This window comes from Antrostomus carolinensis, unplaced genomic scaffold (genome assembly GCF_000700745.2).
Source record: "Antrostomus carolinensis isolate BGI_N321 unplaced genomic scaffold, ASM70074v2 scaffold5746, whole genome shotgun sequence".
Classification (NCBI taxonomy): Eukaryota; Metazoa; Chordata; class Aves; order Caprimulgiformes; family Caprimulgidae; genus Antrostomus; species Antrostomus carolinensis.
Genome location: NW_010319663.1, coordinates 32,633 through 53,285, shown reverse-complemented (window position 1 = coordinate 53,285; position 20,653 = coordinate 32,633). Strand labels below are relative to the sequence as shown.

At 35.4% G+C, this 20,653-nt stretch overlaps 1 protein-coding gene across 1 annotated transcript in view; it reads left to right on the top strand.

Annotated features, from left to right (window-relative positions):
- The window catches only part of TLK1 (tousled like kinase 1), a 43,060-nt gene extending 24,103 nt beyond the window's left edge, over positions 1-18,957 (top strand). Inside the window, exons 11-20 of the mRNA XM_010169315.2 lie at positions 2,494-2,560; positions 6,182-6,279; positions 8,329-8,410; positions 8,702-8,793; positions 8,880-8,969; positions 9,719-9,888; positions 11,042-11,177; positions 13,704-13,815; positions 14,108-14,215; positions 17,201-18,957. Coding sequence (XP_010167617.1) covers positions 2,494-2,560; positions 6,182-6,279; positions 8,329-8,410; positions 8,702-8,793; positions 8,880-8,969; positions 9,719-9,888; positions 11,042-11,177; positions 13,704-13,815; positions 14,108-14,215; positions 17,201-17,377 — 1,132 coding nt within the window. The 3' untranslated portion in view covers positions 17,378-18,957. The remainder of the gene's footprint in view (positions 1-2,493; positions 2,561-6,181; positions 6,280-8,328; positions 8,411-8,701; positions 8,794-8,879; positions 8,970-9,718; positions 9,889-11,041; positions 11,178-13,703; positions 13,816-14,107; positions 14,216-17,200) is intronic.
- The last annotated feature ends 1,696 nt before the right edge of the window (positions 18,958-20,653 follow it).

The window sequence follows — 20,653 nt, the reverse complement described above, 5'->3', positions numbered from 1 at the left end:
GAAAGAGTGACTTTGAATCTTAATGTTTTCAATATGGCCTCTAACTTGTGCTCTGTACTCAAGAGGGCTATTTAAGAACTTTTTGGAAGGCAATACTTGCTAGAGCTGTCTAGGCACTTTTGTCATAACTGCGTAGATAGCTGAGTTTTTATTAAAAGGACCAGATTTCCTATATTATCCCCTGGTTTTTCAGGGGATCTATGGATTTCAGGCTCTTCGTAGTCAGTGAAAATTCTGGAAGGTTGTGTCATAAACTTCATAGTTTCAGTGTGTTTTACTTGCAGTTCTGCTTTGCTAAGCCACCTAAATACTCTTCCCAAGGACAACAAACCTTACTATCTATGCTTCTGGAAATGCCTAAACCTGTAATTTATACTGCGGACAAGAATCTGGAAATAATAATACTCAACCTTGCATGCATTGGCATTGATCCTTTGCCTTTTTAAATTAAGAACTTAATCCATATTAGAGTAGTTTGCTGTTTGAGTAGAAGTATTGAAAAAATGTTAGGGATGCTGCTGTGAGGTGTCTAGTGTGGCCTCGATGCTCTCTTTGATAGCTCTAGCAGATGTATTAGAGCAGGAATTAGCACATTGTTTTCTTAGGTTTCTTGCTGTTGTTTGGACTGTACAGGGAATGCATTGCCAGCTTTCCTAGCTACTGAGACACCCATTTCACATTCACTTTAATGTCTCTTGTTTTAAGATGTAGCATAAATTGTCTAAACCCAGAGGAGATTCTGCCAGGAAAAGAATATAGAAGTTTGGTCCCAAAACCTTTTGCCTTTCTTGCAGAGGCAAATTTCCTCACTCTGTTGCCTTCCAGAGTGTTTGGAGATGTCTGTTGACTGAAATACAAGGCTGCTTTTCATTTCAGTAGGAAGAAGAAATGCAGGGTAACTTTGTATGATGCTTCTGAAAAGAAAGGATTGCTTCCTTCTCACATCCTGACAGGATGTGGTCATGGGTGCTTTTGTCACCTGATCTGAGTGTTTTCTATACATTATAGACCAGAAGGTTGATGAAATAACTACAGTCTTGTGAAGTTGTTTCCAGGTTCTTGGAAATATAGGTGCTGTGGTCAAAAAAGAATCCAGCAATTTCACAAATTTTCATGGAGAATATCCAGTCAACTCAATCTCCTGTCCTGGCCAAGTCAGAAAAGGGGCAGTGAAATTCAGTATTTATGAAATCAGGAAGAGGAAAGGGCTCTATGAAAGCTTCAGAACCACCAGGTTTTATTCTGAAACATGCACTCCTTTATTAACAACTTTTGAGACACAATAAATACAGGGTTTAGTATTCTGAAAACTATGGTGAGCTTCATCCAAATTTAAAAGGGAAGAAGTAGTCTTACAGTTTATTAGTTTTCTGCAAATTTTATCAAAGTTGGCATTTGCTCTAAGGGAAATCTGAATTGGTATCCCTCACCTCTGGGGAAACTACAGGTGATTCTCAAGACACTCTTAGTTCCTTAGACTTGCAATATCAACAGCATGTACAGCCTTCTAAACACTTCATGTAACTTATCTTCCCAGGACAGATAATAATTGAACCTGCTAAAATACGGGCTTTGTGAAAACTTATTGTGCTACTAGTTTTAGCTTTGCATCATGCAAGAAATAGTAGATCTATGGAAACCAATCAAGTGTTTAATTTTAATTCGTTTGTAGGGATTTGTGTGAATCCTTTCAAGGAGGTCATACCTCTTTCTCCTTCCCCATTCCCCTTTATCATGCATGTATGGTTTCTTCTCTGGAACTTGAAGTCTCTTTGGTGGTTTGTCCTCTGTACCTTTTTTGTTCATTTGTCAGATGGATACTGCATACAGTTAGTTCATGGGTTTCTTAGTTACTAATCCATATGAACAGTCTGGATTCTCTGGATGATAGCAGACTCTGTGTCCTAGCAAATCTACAGACAGTGAGGGACCACTGAATTAATTGTAACCAGGAATCTTTTCTCAAAGGAAGATGAAAAGAGAACAAGCGAAAGAGTTGCATGCCAATTCAAAACTGAATTTGTGGTCTCATGCAAAATATAGTGTTAATGAACTTGGAATATATGGTTTTGCACTACGTTCTTTAAATCACAGCTCAAAAATCCAGTGTTATCAGTCTTTTCTAGTTGGTTTCTGGATCTCCATCCTTTGGTCATTAAGTGTTAGAGTTCAGAACCAAGTAGTGGAGTAGCATCTGCTAAAATACTGGGATGGCTATATGATTCAGGATGCACCCAGATAATCTGACAGAACAGTAGGAGAGGCAGTTAATATTCCAAAATACGAGACATACAAACATTCTGTAAGTGTATTTTGACCCTGAAATTACAAACCAAGATGTTCAGATGGTTCAAAAATGTAGTCCTAGTATTGTGGTAGTAAATAATTAACATGAAATACTGTATTTACTGTAGTATTTAAGTAAGAATGCTATTGTTTTGTTTACCATTATATAAAAGCTATAATTGCGTGTTTGTTTTGGTTTTTTTTCAGTTTGACTCTAGCAGAGTATCATGAACAGGAAGAAATTTTTAAACTTCGATTAGGACATCTCAAAAAGGTACGTATATGGTCTGTTATTCTAAGATTTTTTTGACTGTGCCCCAACTCATAAAAACTAGTACTATCAAAATAAGGAGAGGGCTTGTTGAGAACTATCTGATTAGAAAACATAATACTAAAAGTAGTGTACAATGTATTTTATGCCTAATAGTGACTTTAAAAAAACAAAAAAAAACAAAAAAAACCACAACCAAACAAAAAACCACTGGGAGTACAGGGGAGTAGTAGTGAATCCATCCAGTGTAACACTGTACTGATTCCTTGAATCAATGATGATACCACCAATACTGCTTTTGTTTCATAGCTGGGGAAGTGGACTCAGCCAAGTTTGATATATGGGCTTTTTACATTTATTTTTGACCTTTAAAAAGGTCCAATTTACAAAGTATTGCATTGCTGAATGGATATCATGTTTGGATCACCTACACCATCCACTTCAGTTGTTATCAGTTAGCATACTACTATTGCAAGAGAGAATATAATTTTCCTACTTTTGTGGAAACTTCTTTTATCTGTGTCTTAAATTATTTTTGCAGTCACATATTATACTCCAGTTTTTGACTTCTGAAAAAAAAGCAGTACTTTTTTTCCTGAAAACCGTCATTGTAATAAATCTGTGTAATAACGTAATCACAGGAATAACCTGTGAAAAGAAATTACAAGTTGAAGCAGGCAGAAATATCTCAACAGGTGTGAAAGGAAAGTACCTTTGCTGAGCAGTAGTTCTTGAGATGTTCAGTCAAAACAGATCATAGTATTTTTCCCCTTGAAATGTTGCAAGAGTCTATTTCAGGCCTGTTCTCTTCAAATGTACAAGTCACCTGTTATAAATCCTACTGTAATAAACTGAACTGGGCACCTTGAGAACACTGATGCTGGTTTTAAAGAATATGATAAGAAGGTACTTGAATGTCTGGTAGTCTGTGGTAAGGAATCTGCATATAAACTTGGCACAAGTGAAGTAGACTGCCCACATAGTTCTTCATGTTAATGCTTTAGAAATAGCACCAGCTTCACATGAGATTCTGTTATGAAATTCTGTAGGTTTTTTCCCATGCTTTAACTTTTTTGAAGTCTAATGGAAATTTAAAGTGATATATAAAGTAACTGTTACAAAGTTCTTTAATACTTGAATTTTGTTTTCACCTTGAGCATCAGTGCTCGGGTACTCTGTATAAGAAGGAACTTCCTTGACTAAATGCCAGAAGGGAAACAAATGTTACTTCCTAGCAAATCATGTTTGAATATATGTGAAAATAATAATAAAAATATGTACTTGCATTTTCATTCTTACTTGCGATACAGATTTTGTTAATAACTAAGAAAACCAATTTTGTTATCTTTGTTTTATGTGGCTAAATTTTGTCCCTAGTGCTTCTTTACAGGTTATGGGTTTTTTCTTCTTTCTTTCTGCATATGTTTTTTTTCTGTCTGCTCTTCTTCCTTTTCACTCTCCAGATGCTTTCCTGGTGCTCTTATTTTTGGTGTGCTGTACTTGCTGCCACCACCAGTTTTCTTTTCCTTCTGCTCCCCAGGAAATTCTTTTCCAGCTAGCAGCTTTGGTCCTGGAGAGAGGCTCTTGTTTTCTCACTTCCTTTTATATAGCAGTGACCTGAGGCAGCTAAGCTGGTTCATTCTTGCTTAAAGGTATTCACAGCCTGAGTGTCCTAAATAACAGCTGGAAACAATGCAACCAGCCAGTTCTCTTTGGACTAACATTGGCCTATGAACCACATTTTGAGAACCACTGAATTGCATAATATATGAACAAAAAAGCCCAAAAGAGGCATAACTGATGGATTTTTTTTGTCAGCCTTTGGGAAGAACATAGACAATTGTGTGTGTGTAAGTGTGTGGCCTTTTGCTGGGAGAGAAGGGCTAGAATTCGTTATAAAGGATTATTGGGTTATGAGGAACTGCATATCATTTCAGGGTGTTTAACAGAAAACTGCAAGGATGACTAAATATTTAAAAAAAAAAAAAAAAAAGAAAATAAGAGTTTAACATCGTATAATAGGGGGAAAAAAAACCAAACCTTGACACGATACATTAGGAAAAACAAATGATCCACCCACATCTGCTGTAGGATTAGTGTTACTTAGCCTAGCTTTTAAATTATTAGGAATTTGATTTTCATTTTTGGAAGGAAGGTTCATCTAGTGTCTTGTTTTGGGATGAGAGTTTTTTCCCTTAGCTTATGGGGAGGGATACAGGATATCCACTGAAATAATCTAGTCTGGACTCCTCAACTCCTTGGAAATGTGATCATTTAATATGTGCTTTAGCTTATATAAATAGAGTTGTTGTTTCAGGATGTGGTTTTATGATATACAATGTTTGGAAATACCAGCTTTACAGCATTTTCTCTCCCCTCTTCTGACTTCTGCCTACATCCCCTTGTGCCCTGTTGCTTTTACCAGCACCACCAGGTTGTGCAGTCACAGTATGAATTAAACTGGAGAACTGATCTAGCTTCTTTCAAAATCCAAATACGTACCTTTTTGTAAGGCTTATTAAAAAAAAAAAAAAATGAAAGAGGAAAAAAGAAAAGATTGATTAGTTTTCCAGTTTTCACCATCTTGCTGTACAAGAAAGAGGCTGTGCCAAAATAGCAAGAGATTATGTGGGGCACTGCTTCCACTGGCACTGCTACTAAAAAAATATGTATCAGATGCCAACCTTCTTTTTCTTTTTCAGCTAGAATAATTCCATAATTATGAGCTTTCTGGTATGGACTAATTTTGTCTCCCTTTTATTCAAACTTTCAAGTTCTAGAGATACTAACTCTGAAATTGATAAAACCGTTTCTACAGTCGTCTTTCAATTAATATACTTTTTTCACTTTGAGTATAGATACCTAGGTTTCCACAAATTAGGCATCATAAATTGTTTACTTTTTTAGATAATCTGAATAAATAACTATTTCCATGTTCTCTGATATGTAGCATAAAGATGAGGTAATTTTAAATGCTGAAATTAGGGAATCTTCATACCTGACATGCAACTTTTGAAATTGCTCTCAAAATCTTAGGCAATACACATTCTGCATTTGTAATTTTCATGAGATATAAATGGAATTTTTTTTTTTAAATTAGTTTGGTTTTGGTGTCTTATTAACGCCTTAAGAATGCTTCTGCTGTAATGACTCACTCTTTTATTCTTTTTTGGTTTGCACTTCAGCCTCAAAATATTTTAAACGTCTTTTCTTAGTTTGTTGGTTTGTACAAAATCGGTAACTGCACATATCTCAGTTTTTTTTCTTCTTTGTACATCAATTTCAGACCGCTTCCCAGATAATTTCTCTCCTTGGCTGAGGTACAAAACCCAGCTGCTTCTCATTTCAAATAGCATCCCTACAGTGCAGAACAAAATTGTGAACATCCCATTACCTGTGGGTTCATGGACAGAAAGGTTCCTTGAAACAGGCTTTTGCCTTATCTTCCTGAATTTTTCTGGCTTTAAGAGAAAAGCAGTGCTTTCTTCTAGTTCAGCAGTTTTTTTCAGCAGGGTTTTGGAATGTAATGTTCCTCCATCACCAGCAGTATTGATGCAGGGGTAAAAATATCCTTTTCAAACAGGGAGTAAATGAGCTTTTATATTTCATTCTTTTCATTTGCAGGAGGAAGCTGAAATACAAGCAGAACTTGAACGTTTGGAAAGAGTTAGGAATCTTCACATAAGAGAACTGAAAAGAATAAATAATGAAGATAATTCACAGTAAGAGACCTACTGTCTTACTTTTGCATGTGTATTTTAAAAATAATGCTCTAAAAACACATTTTACTGACAGGAGAGGCTCATTCATAAATTTTTCTTTTATTCTTTTTGTTTATTGATACATTTTAAACACCAACTTATTTAAACTTTTTTAAAAAATAGAATTACTTATCATTTGGTAAACTTATTAATGGTTTTATTGAATATGCAAGAAATAATATATATATACACAGCTTCTAGTGCAGGAGAGATAGAACTTGTTAGACCATATTACTGGGCTAAAAAAAATACTTGTAAGGGAACCTAATGCAATTCACTTAGCTGACAGTAATGCAAGAAAATGGCAGGGAGGTTTGATGCAACAGCAGCGATTTAGTGATGCAGTTAAAATTAGTTTTGGTTTTATTGCACTGTAATTTCATTCCTACTAGGTACAGGTACCTGGTAGGAAAAAGGCAAATGCAAAGTCTTTTGTATTACATTAAATGTTACTCTGTACTTCATCTTGCATGGTAATATATCATAATATTTAATTGTTATTTAATATTATCTACTATGTAGATTTGAAAGTAATAATTACATAACTAAAAAAATTATTCTGTTTTCCGTGATGGTGAACACTAACACTACAGTTTCACCAGCAGTTTAAGCTGGCTCTGTTGCTTGAAAGGAACTGGTTCTGCCTATCCCTGACTACTTCATTATGCCCTTGCCCTGTTTCCTTTCATGTGCTTGCAATGGCATTTCTTTACTGAACAGACGCTGGAAATAACAGGACAAGTTGAGAGTGTGGGTTAGGACTTCACTGTCTGGGTTTAGAGCCCACATGATGCTGGGACTACCTGCAAGGTGCAGGTTCTGAGCCACAGAGAGCCACACAGTAACAAAAGCAGCAATGGAGAGGGAAGGTGATAATGTTCACAAGATCAGCCCTGCTAGAGGCATACATGCAATAGCAGGACCAAGAAAAATACGAATCTAAATTTGAGTATGGTTTTAAAGAATTGGGCTACTGGTCACATGACAGCAATCACCTAATGATGCTGCCTCTAAATTTGTTATTTCTTATACACTGAGTGCATTACTTATTGTTTATGATTTTTTAAAAAATGTCTTTAGCATTGAAATATGTATTTTCATAGTGAGGAAAGGGAAAGTTTTATGTTTAAAAGGTGCACAGTAAGCAAGAATGTGCATCTTCCCTCAAGTCCTTGACTATCTATAACTGTACCTCCAAAACTGTAGAAGACATCAGAGGATGGGAGACTATTTGCAGACTAGTGCTAAACTCTTCCTTAAAGTTTTCTATGGAGTACAATTGGCAACTGGTCCCGAATTCATTAGTATAGTTGTCTCATCATTGCACTAGAAATGTGATGCGTATTCACCTCCCTTCCCCTTGGCTGGTTGGAAGGATGCATTTTGTGTCCTGTGCATTTCAGGAGAAAGTGTCGTCTTTTTCTCTGTCCTGCAGCATCATTTTGTGTTGGAAGGAGTTTTCTTCTTGCTTTTGATTAGGGTGCGAGCAGATATTCAGTCCTTTGGTGTGTTTTCCCCATATTGCTGTTTGTTGTTTGATAACTTCTTAGTGTTACATAAAATCCATTTTGTTAAAAAGAGGCAGGTATGTACAACAGATATGGTCGTGTTTCATGTGAAATTGGAAGTACATCCTCCTTGTCTGTTCCAGAAAGGTGAAGTTTGAGACTTCTCCAAAATCTGACACAACAAGGAGAGAGTCCTTGTATCACATGTTTAAATTTAAGTGTACTTTTTTTATCCTCGCAAAAAGAGAGAAAAGCAACAAAAAGTTTGCCAGAATTGACTGGTTTGACAATGGTGTTGTCATAGCATTTGTACACTAAATAGTCAAAAGGTACCGAAATTGACCATGTTATATAGCTGTACCATAAAGTTACACACGGTGTGATATTGCTCAGTGTATTAGATACTAGTAAAAAGAAAGCCCCATTTGAGAAGTAATCCTAAGAGGTTTACATTTTAGACTCTATTTGTGTACCTTAAATAGATTTTTTTTTTTCTTTTGAGATTTAAAGATCACCCCACGTTGAATGAACGGTATTTGTTACTCCATTTACTTGGCCGAGGTGGCTTCAGTGAAGTGTACAAGGTAAAGTGTGTTGGGTTTGGGTCTGCTAAATCTAATGTTTGAGCCATGTATATTTGTACATTTAATTTTCAGGGAGAGGGAGGGGATCTAAATAAGAAGAAGGATTATAATGGGATATACTCTTTAAACACTGGTTGAGCAAAATTTAATTAACCCATGGAGAGGAGGTAGCATTACAATAGATTTGTTAATAGACTTGTGATACATGCCAGTTTTTTTCCCTCTCTTTATTGGGTGTTATTTTTATCATCTTTGGTTATAACTTTCCCATATTTGTGGTTTCTTTTTTAGGCTTTTGATCTTTATGAACAAAGATATGCTGCTGTGAAGATTCACCAGCTTAACAAAAGCTGGAGGGATGAAAAGAAAGAAAACTACCACAAGTAAATATTAATGACTTACGCTTCATATGTTAAGCTGAATAGTATTTTATTGATTGTAGAAGGGTAATGTATCCATCTTCTTTTAGACATGCCTGCAGAGAGTATAGAATACACAAAGAACTGGATCACCCCCGGATAGTTAAACTATATGACTACTTCTCCCTGGATACAGATACGTAAGTACATAAAATGATCTACTTGGCAAAGATTTTAGTGCTGTATATTAGATAAACAGAAATTAAAAGTATTTGAACAAAAATAATATGTTCTTGCTTTCAAATTGTTTAGGTTTTCCTTAAGGAGATTTGGAAAAAAAAAAAAAAAATCACCACCACTAGTTGCAGAATTTTGTCTCAGCTAAATATTGCAGGCCTTCAATAAAGTGATGAAAACAGTGTTTTGCAACACCTGAGTAGCAAGCCCTACAGATGTGCTGAGGGTGACAGGGACATGAAGTGCTGTAATGTTTTTGGGCAGAGCAATGGCTGCTGCAGGGCAGCTCTGAAAGGCTGCTGAAGCTTGGACAAGTTTCCAAGAGTAAATGACATCAGAACATTATTAGCATAAGTGTAGCCCATGGTCTGTGGGCTGCAAGTCTTTGCATGAAATTGTGTCCATCTTAAGGGACAGTGAATATATTTTTTTAATTGAGAAATGTGCCTACATAAGTAAGGGGTTTTTTTTAACTTAACCTATCATCAGGATGAATGCATTTTCTCTTTTGGTGAGTATGAATGTTCTGAGTGATGTCAAGTTTCATAAGCTAATATTTATCCCATGTGTTCCATTAACAACTTCATTCATATATTTTAATATTCAGGCAGCCATTCTTAAGCTTCCCAATATCAAACTAGGTTGTCATATCTCCATTTGTGATTGTTCAGTTTGATAAGTTATTTAATTGTGTCTTTGAATTCTACCCTAGGTTTTGCACGGTGTTAGAATACTGTGAAGGCAATGACTTGGATTTCTATCTCAAGCAACATAAATTGATGTCAGAGAAGGAAGCTAGGTCCATTGTAATGCAAATAGTAAATGCACTACGGTATCTCAATGAGATCAAGCCCCCTATTATACACTATGATCTTAAACCAGGTAAATGAGGAATGATATGATTGAAAATGTATTTTTTTTTTAATCTTTTATTTTGTTTGTAATTCATGCCTGAAAATACCAAAATTATCTTCTGTATGTCAAGTTTATTGTAAACAACTGAAAAAAGTGTGTACTTTTTTCCTAGATTTATTGCCAAATTAATCAGATTTTTCTTTGTAAAAATGTTCGTCATAACTTTTGTACTTTTTATAGTTTTGATTTGCATATTTAGGAAATAAATCACATAGCACATAGATACATACACTGGTATTTAGCAATATAAACAGATAAGATCATTAGTTGTCTCAGTCCTGTCTGATCATTGTGGAATGCTGATGTGTAAATAATTTTTCTCTTATGTATTTCTTAGTCTGCAACAAATTGAAATAGGTATTGATCACTTTCAGCATCCCAGCATAAGCACTTCAAAACAGGACTTTACAGAAGTTTTCTTTACAGTGAATAACGAGCATTGTCATAAATGATGTATTCTGTCTTCAGTCCATGGACTTTTTTTTACCACTTTGCACGGGTGTTGCTTGTATTCTTCATGTACTTTAATCTGCTACACTTCCAAGCGTGGGGTTTGTAATGCAACTCTTGTGCCAGCCTGTTTGCTTGCTGCTACGTAATAAATTGTTCGCACACATTTCTCTCGTGTTATAGAATTGTACAGAATGTATTCTTAGTCCCACTAGGTTTTGTTCTCAGGGGAACTTCATCAAATAACTTATATCAAGAAATTATTGTACAACTTTAACACACAGGGTAGGATTCATAGTATCACAGCAATTTCTTGGCATGATTTTGTTGCATATGCGAGCCCTGAACCCTGTAGTGTAGGATTTGTTCTGGGCAGAAAAATTATGAAACTTCATTGTAGCTGGTATGCTGCTGTGTTTTGGTTTTTCCTCACTGTCCAGTCAACTCCCAGCTGAGGGAGCTGTTTCAGATGACAATGATAACCTAGAGAGTTCCTGAGACTGCACTGAAATGTGTCATAGCCAAGTTACTCTAGACTTGAGGATATAGACATGATGTAAAGTTGTCACTGACCCTTCCTGAAGTTAGACGTTCCTGAAACCTGGTTTTGAAAATAAAGTTTTCTCTTAACTGTTTTGAGGTAACTTTTTTTTTTTCCTCCCCTGGATAGGTAATATCCTTCTTGTAGATGGAACAGCATGTGGAGAAATAAAAATTACTGATTTTGGCCTGTCCAAAATAATGGATGATGATAGCTACGGTGTGGATGGAATGGATTTAACTTCACAGGGAGCAGGAACTTACTGGTAATGGCTGGTTTGATTTTGCTGTTTAGACTCTGGGTCATTGTTCAGATTTCATAAATACTTTCTCATAAAGCAAATTTGGAGAGAGAGCTAGGATTAAAAATATTAACATGTGTGAAATATAAATATTTTTATGCAGTACTGTGCATGTTGATATTCCCAAATGTTAGAATCGTAATGTAACGAGATAAGAGAGTGTGAGTGTGGTTTATTTATATGTATATATTTATATAAATATATATTTAAATACATATTTGTATTTATTTTTTATACATATTAAAAAATGTGGAAACGATCACTATTATTTAGAAACATGGTTTCCCTGAAGAAGCAGGTGTTTAATCTTTGGCTGCAGGTGGTTGAAGACGTTTGACAGAGCTATGATGATTAAGTGTGGGTGCTTAGTCCTTGGAAATCTTAGAGCAGGGATTACCAGCAGGTAATGTCCTTAGCACAAAAGAGTATTTACTCTTCCATCCTAGAGGTTAATGACAGCTCAGCAGCTGTGATTTGTTTTCTGTGTGCACTTGCATGCTTGTTCGAAAACCTGAAGTTTTCGAGCTGCCTACAGAACAGGAATGACAATAAGCATTTTGTTGCTTACAAAAAGCTGTTTCTACAGTTTTCGCTCTAAAGATACAACTTCTTCATGGCACAGTAGTTCTTTGAGCCTGGGTGCATGGTAGCTATGTCAGGGTGTATAGAATGGAAAGTCTGTATTGGCCAGGTTATTACTTGTGAATTAATTTGCTCTTTTTCTCCTCATTCTGCCTGTAGCAAGATCATAGTCAGGAGCTGAACCCTAACTCATTTGCTCTGCAGCTTTTCCAGTGTTTGGAAGTTGCATATAATCAAGTGTTTGCCTTTTCCTTCAGAGTTTTTAGAAAACACACATACTCTTGCACAAATGCAAATGTGCACATGTTGTGGAAAAAAAAAAAAAAAGATTATTCAAGTTGAAGCATTTTAGAAGTGTTAGGCTTTTACTACTGTTTTTAATGCTTAACCTATTTAAACACCAATTTAAATATATTATTGTAGGAATATATGTCAAAGTTTTGGCCTTTGAATTTCATCTAAAATGGCAGAGACACTGGTGGTGCTGTAAACTAAGATATCAAAAAAGGTCTGTTACCATTGCAGGTTCATGATGAATCTCTGCATTTCTAATTCTCACTTCTCTGACCCAAAATCTTCATTAAGGAGGGAAATATTTTGAGTGAGTTTGAGGTGGGGGATGAGTCTGCTTAGAGCAGATTGTGCAAACTGTCAGCAGCATAGTGCGGGAAGGGATTTCCTCAGTTACTGGGTCCGGTTACCTGCCTTTCCAGACAGTTAGGTCACATAATCTCTCTTGTAAACTTGCAGACATTTGTATTAAATTTAGTTAGTGTTTTGTCCCCAGTAATCTGATTTGAAGTGTGTTCCGTAACCTCACTTCTCTGATCATTAGAAACCTAATCTTCTAATTTACAGACTGTGTTTATTTGTGGCCAGTTTATACTTGTTTGTTCCTGTGCCAACACTGTCCTCCCTGAAGCGGGTTATTTCCCTTCCCTACTTGCTCCTTAGTGCTTTTATAGCCTTCAGGTTTTTTTCCCTGAATTGTAGGCTCTCCATTCTTCAGATCATCTTAGTAGCTTTCTTTGCACTTACATCACTTGAAACTCATTTTTCCTGAATGTTGTAATCAGAATTGTACACGAGTAGTCCAGAAGAGATTTTGTGATATGTGAAATTCATTTGTGTTGCATTTTTATTTATTTTTTTCTGCTTATTTCCATTTCCACAAATATTTCTTCAGAATTTCTTTTGAAGCCTTATATGCTGTTGATGAAAGAATGTCTGCTCTAATAGATTTTTGTACCTTTTTCAATTTTATATATTATAGTCAATAATACTGAACTGCCCAGATAATGTTATGGTTGGAAGGCTTTGTTTGTTCCTTAAAGGAGGTTCCATTTCACCTGTTCTTTTGTAATTCAGGAATGGCACAGGAATGTCCTCAACATTCAGCTCTTTAAGTATGGCTTCCTGAAGATCATAGGAATAGAAATAGCAATCACCTTTGTCTACCATATACCCCTCTGATTAATGTCATCATTCTTACTGAAAACTTAGATAAAGGGTCTTTAAGTCTTATCTAAATTATCTTTGATTCCTAACCAGGCCTTGCTGTAAAATGCCCTATATGGCTTTCATCTTGCTCTGTTGAGAAGGTTCATATTTAACCTAGGATTCCAATTTAAAAAAAAAAAAAGTTACTGATTTAGGTAAAGAATGTTAGTGTTTGTGCTTGTATGAAACAGATCCTCTGACTGACTGACTGACTGACTATATAAAAAACTGTAATGTCAGTTTTGAAGGATATGCAGGGTTTTGGAATGTAGATTGTAAGGCAACTGTACAGTTGATAAAAGATCAGATGTGTGTACATGAAGTGTTTGTATAGTTTGATATTTGAATAAGTTCTAGCGATGCCATACATCTACTTGCAGACCCTGAGATGCATGTTTTGTTTTCCAGGTACTTGCCTCCAGAATGTTTTGTAGTTGGCAAAGAGCCACCAAAGATTTCTAATAAGGTCGATGTATGGTCAGTTGGAGTAATCTTTTTCCAATGCCTTTATGGTAGAAAGGTAAGGAAAATGTTGAAAATCTGAAGAGTTCTATTGTAAATGCTTGTTTCCAGTAGGCTGTGAATTATAGTCATAAAGATGTGAATCTACATGGAAAATTACTTGTGTTACTTTTTGGTGTTGTGCATTGATGTTGCAAGAAATGTAGAAAATCTTAACTGAAACCTTTTTATTTACAGAATGGTTAGTAGTTTGTATTGACACTGCAAAAACTTATTGTAGCATAAATATTTATGAAATCAAAGTAGTTGGATAGCTCTCATGAAGAAAATATTGTGCTTCTTTTTTTCAGCCATTTGGCCACAATCAATCACAGCAAGACATCTTACAAGAAAATACAATATTAAAAGCCACAGAAGTTCAGTTCCCTGTCAAACCTGTTGTAAGCAATGAAGCCAAGGTAACTTTTCATATGATCTCTGAGTAACAGTTAAGACATTCATCATAAAGGATTCAGCTATAAAATTGGTGTTAACTTAAGAGTGCTGTGGGACACGAGTAACTAAATGTGTAGGAAAACATAATGCAGAACTAGTATTTTGATATTTTTATTTTAGTAAACTTATTCTGGGTCTTCTCAAAATCATATACTTCAAAGCAAGTCTATATATATATATATATATTCCAGAAATTTGCAGATGGTTTTAAAGTAGGCCACCTCAAAAATTGCTTTGCTTTTTCCCAGAGGACCTTATGTGTCTCACTAAGAAGTTCTTGTGAAATACTTCTGCTAACAGTAACAAACTCTTTCTGAAAATAGTGAATGTTATTCTCTGCAGCCTTCTGGCTTGAAGAACTGTTTGACTACCAAATACCTGGAGGATATGCCTGCTAACACTCTTCCCCTTGAAAGGTCATAGTATGTGTGTATTAACTCAAAGCTGAGTTTAGAAACGTAAATTCTTGAGAATCGGTAAGGTATGTTGATGCTGTTTCAGGAAATAAGACTGCCAAAACAGTTGATCTTCCACAAAGGTGTGGATGGCAATGTTTCCTGTATTTAAAAATCTTATTTTGAAACATCTATAGTATCAAACTCATCTCCACAGACTAGCTATTCAGAAACAGATTAAGGTGGTTTCCCGAATGATTGCTGCTGTGAGCATCTGTAACACAAATCTTATTCTGTGTGTATGAAAGAAAACATTATGTATGTGCTACTTGTTTGTAAAACTGTCCCAATTTTTGAAAGATATATTCATGGCCAGTTGCAGTAGAGATGTGCTCGTTTCAAAAAATGCCAAGATAGTACAATCTGTATTCAAGTTTCAGCAACTAATTAAACATTCTTAGATTTGGAACACAAGCTGCAAAAAAACTAAGAATGTTAAGATTTAGCTTCTAAAGATTAAAAGGAAAGGAAATCTATTTCTGAAGGCTGTAACTTCCCAAGAAAATAGTCTTTTGTGTACCTGCTGTTACAAATTGTGGTATATTTACATTGGCTGTATTTTCTAAAAGTAGTGTTAGTGAGCAAGTTGCAGTTAAGGTTATGAAAATTTGGTTGAAGAATTGTAGTTAGTCCTAGGATTTTTGTTTGGTTGAATTTTTTGTTTTCTGAATTTTTTTTCACTCCCAATTTGGAAAAATTATATCCTTTGAGCGCAGTTGACATATGCATCATGTAACTGATAACACTGCATGTTGATGGTTTATATCCCTGCCTTTTAACTTTGCACTTCTTTGTTGTTAGTAGTTTTTATATAGAGGGTGTTGGGGAAGAGTGGACAGTTCAGCATGGAGAACTGGCAACTTATTTTACATTCTGTGTACTCTGTGTTATGTTTCTTTGTTCAAAAGACTAAAATAAATGTTCAGTGTTCTCCAGTCTTATTAACATTGTCACAATAGCTGTAAGAGAGAGGGAGAAATTATTCTCTGGTGGAAATGCTGTAAAACAAATTCAGACTAACATGTAAATCCAGACCGTTTATGATGGCTGTGTAGAATCCAAATTGTCTTTCAGATTTATAGGCCTGGCAGTTGGAAAAGAACAGCTTGTAAACTGAAATTCCGATTTGGAAAACACGGAGATGAAATAAATATGGAACCTGAAATGACATTGTTAGTTAGTTTTCAGACTGTAACTGTGTTTTGATCCTCCTCACTTTTTCCTGTTTTGTGCAATGTTCTCCTTTGCATCACTGTACTGTGTCTACAGTGCCACAGAAGAATGAAGTGTTTTACGAACATTTTTAGACACAAAATGTTACTCTGAGGATCTTGCAAACAAGTCTGAAGAATTTGTTTGTTATGAAGGATTTATTGTGAAGAATTTGATTAAAATCCATAATGTCCAAGAACATGTGAATATATATTAAGAGATACACGTGATTTTTATTTTGTACCTTGCTCACACTGGATATGTAAATGATAGAAGTAAATTCTAGAAGCATAGATAGAAGCAGGACTCTTTGGAACTTGTATCACTTTTTTCTTTTCCTTTAATCTCCAGTTTTTAATTGGAGTAAAGAACTAACAGCTGAACAGATTTATTAAAGAAAATATATGTAATTCTTTTAAATTAAGTTCTAAAGTAATGATGTGCTAATCAGTCCTGTAGCAATAGTAAGGATTTTCTGTCATTAAATGTTGAAGCTCAAGCTCTCAGGAGACCAAATGTTCTGGGTATGCTAGACATAAGACTTGACAGAAACAGCACAAAAGGATTGACATACATCGTATGGACCTAAACATAAGACAACATAGTGTCTCAGGAACAGTCCTGAAGCTAGATACAGATTTTTTCAGTTGATTAGATATTTTTAAGCAGATGGGATTGAGTTTTTTCTGGGAAAGGAGTTCCAGCTAGGTGGTGGTTTCTTAAATAGTCTATTAGTTACTTAATGCCTATTGAACAACTACCATTGTGAAATTTCATGTTCTGCTCTATTCTGTCATGGCACGTGTGGTAATGCCTGCTTTCAGAGGTCAACTAAAGCATTGAAATTCTGTCCCTGCATCTTCCATCTACGCTTCATCTACTGCACAGCTGAATGGTTTTTTAGAAGCTCTGTGGAACTCCTTTCTATTTTTTCAGTCCTCTGGTTTTTTTACAAAGCTGTTCAGGGATAACATATGCAAAATTCTAATTGTGAGAGGTGCTAATGTTTTACTTGTCAATATAGTTCCTAAACATGGAAATACAGATTTGAAGTGTGATTATTTGAAGCCCATTAATTTGCTGATTTTTTTTTTTTTTTTTCCTGCTGGGATGTTATATTTTTTCATTGGATAGTAAAATATTACACTGTCATTTGAATTGAATTACAGAAAAACAATAATTTGTTTAGCAACTAGTTTATCTAGGAGGACATGAATACTTGCTTGTAAGTACATGTAACTATTTGGAATGGTGTTGTCACTTTTTACATTTCTTTCCTAGGCCTTTATCAGACGCTGTTTAGCATACCGAAAAGAGGATAGATTTGATGTCCACCAGCTGGCTAATGATCCTTATCTTCTCCCTCATATGAGGAGATCAAATTCTTCAGGAAACTTGCATATGAGTGGGCTAGCAGCATCCCCTACACCACCTACTTCAAGCATTATTTCATACTGAAATTTCTCCAACCGAGGAATGGCATGATACCTTTGTGTAGTTTCCAGTTGCAGACTTGAGTTTTGAAAGCATTTGAGTGTTTTTACACAGGACTAGTTTGATAACTGTGTTTTCAGACTGAAGTCCTCCTACATAGTGTCATTTGTATGATTGGAATGGATCATGGACTGTGAATAAATGTACCCTTCTGAGAAATACCTTTAAACGCTGAAGGATGACACTGCCTGTTACACACTAACAGGATTACTGTGTTTAAGACTGAAGAAAAGGTTTTTAGTTTTTTCTGGGGAACATTGTAAATAATCTTTTTAATACTTAAAGTACATTTGGTTGATACTGGAAAGTTCTAACATGAAGGGTAGTTTTTCATTATTTAAATAAAAAAGGGTAGTGAGCAAATTTGAAAACACAGGAAAAATACCGTGCCTGGTTATAAACTAAATGAACTGCCATCTTTCTGAGACATTGATCTTTTGAAACCAAAGTAAGGAGTGTGAGACGGTCGAAGATATGTTCTGTATCAGATTCCTCAGATAAAATTGTAGTATTTTATTTGGCAACTCAGGCTTGTACCTCCAAAAATGTGGTGGTGCTTCACTGATTTTAGATTGGAAGGGTGATATGGAATTCCTGGTACTTACTTCTCAAATAGATTGCTAATTTTGAAATCCACTCAATTTTCTAAAAATACTATACTTGCTGTGGTATTGAAACTTGTGAAACTTTCCAGGCTTCTGATAAAAGCAAGCAACAGTATGAAACCAAATGCAAACAGGTCATGTATAATGTTCTATGCAGGAATAATGATAAATTCCCTTCTAGCTCTATTGTAAATTGTTGTACAGATGTCACATTTTCAGTTAAATTTCAGCAACTTATTCCTGTACAAATGTTTAAAGTATGGCTTTTTCTAATTGGATATTGTATTTTTTTTAAGTCTCCCTCAAGGCGCTTTTAATTGCTGCTAAATGACGTTGCTTTTACTTTTGCAAAAGAATCAGATGACCTCCTTAAGGTGCAAGTCAACTGTACGTTATAGAGAGATTAAGAGTAGGTAATTCATTAACAATCAAGGCATGTAAAACAGATCTGTGTTGGCAATATACAGTACAGTTCTTTAAGTCAGTTTATTGCGTTCTCAACCTGCAGAGCGCATTGATACTAGATGTAGAAGTTGCTCATGGTTATTTCTATTTCTGGAAGTTCCTATCGACAAGGAAATGTTTCTTGTGGCTTGTACAGATATTTTAAAATGTGAAACATTTTCTAACTGCCTTGTATGGTAGAAACTTACTTTTCAGAACAGTGTCTCTCTCTCTCGTTTGCTATTCTTTTTACTATCCCATTCTTGATGCTGAATACCTATATGTAATTTTGTCCATGTTGCAGAAAAAGGAGGCTGTATTACCACAGGTTTTCATTTAGTATTGTACAGTTAAACTGTTGCTCTTGTTTCTGATGTTGCAAGCCATTTTGTTTTCATTGTATATAAAGAAACATTAACTGTCTCTTTAAGATGCTGCTGAAATTGTAGAGAATGTAGCCAAAACAGAAATAAACAATGACAGTTGAAATTTCAAGGTTTTCCTTGTGTGTTTCTGCATTTCAAGGAAGAGTAAATCAGCTAAACATATCACTGAGCTCCACTTAGCCATTTAAAGCAAACTCTCTTTAATTACAAACAAAAGGCCAATAATAGAATAATTAATTTAAGTACCATTGGAGGTGAAAGGGGAGGATTGCATGAAACTTAAAACATCTGTCATAGTGAAGTAACCAAAACGTCATTTCACTGAATAGACTTCACAGAAACAGTTTTAAGTATTTCAGTGGGTCCTTCTAGAATACTTTAACCATGGAATAAAATTAGTTTATAGAATAAAATTGGAGTCCAGTAGTGACTCTTTCTGCCTTATATTACACCATAGTCCTGTGACTGCATCCTTTGCACTGTCCACCGCGTGGGACCGAGTACAGAGTTCAAGGAGAATGTGCCATAGCTGTAGGTGCACATTATGTTTCATTCCTTCTTATTCTGCATGTGTCAATGTTGGAAGTTAAATCGAAGAATGTTTTGCCTAAAGAAAATACATAGGATTGTGTTAGTCGTATTTTTATTTATCTGGAATGTATTGTGGTTACCCCTAGTAAAGGGACATTTGGCAATAATTAGAGAACTACTGGAGTAACTGGAAATTTTACGGCTACCTAAAAATAAGGGGGGTTATGTATTGCGCTAATTACGTACAGACTTGTTTTTCCTGTTGTTATCATTTGGGAATAGGTTGTTGTAGCTGAAAACATGACACTTACTCCAGCTTTGAAAATACACATTTCAGAAGCCTAAACACTCACTTTAAACAAAATTCCATCTAGAAATACATGAAAGAAAGTGAGAGTCACTATATCATCCTTTGAATCAAAGTTGTGAGATTTTTACCTCCAATAAGCACAGTTGTGTTTATGTTGGTATCTTACAGTACTGCTAATAAAGTTTTGTGTCCCCATGTGGAGTCATTCTGCGGTGACAAGAAGACATCTTGAGTGTGTTTGGTGCCTGGTATTCAGCAATTTGTGCTTGGGATGGAACTACCCTTGAGGCTGAGTCCAGAAGCCCGAATTACTGGTGCTTGTGGAGGAATGCTGACCCACTCCTAGGTAATTCATGCGTCAGTTGTTCGGTCTGTATTTCATGCACATTTTCTGATTTCATCACATGTCATCCATCACTAGATTACCTAAGCTCTCTTCTCATTTAGCAGCAGGTAGACAGAAGGAATTAAGTTAAACTTTTATCAGGCAGTTTTTAGTGAATCTCAGAAATAAAAGGCTTCCTTTACTTTAAATTAATAAATACTTCAAAATTTCTTCATTTACTGGAAGATACTAAAATACTGCATTGCTGTATAATTAAAAAACTCCTATGTGTGAAACAAGTGACTGTAAGAGAAGTTCTGCTGTTTTAACTGATTATGGTGCTACCGGTCACTGCAGTCAGAGTTAACAATGGTTGGCTTGTTACTGGAAAACAAACGTGTTTTGGCACTATTTTATTTTGTTTATATTTGTACTGAAGTTGTTCAAATTTCAGTGCGGAACATTATTTACCCTTAACTTGATCTACGCTGGTCGGTAGATATTATTTTTGTGAAGGCTAGTTACTATTTTAATTTTCTAAAAAGTACTTTCAGCACTCGCAAGAAGACTGGAAGGGCATTGCACTGCTGGCCGGCTGCCCAAGGGCTATTGACTGCACACACTGTGGCTATGAGCAAA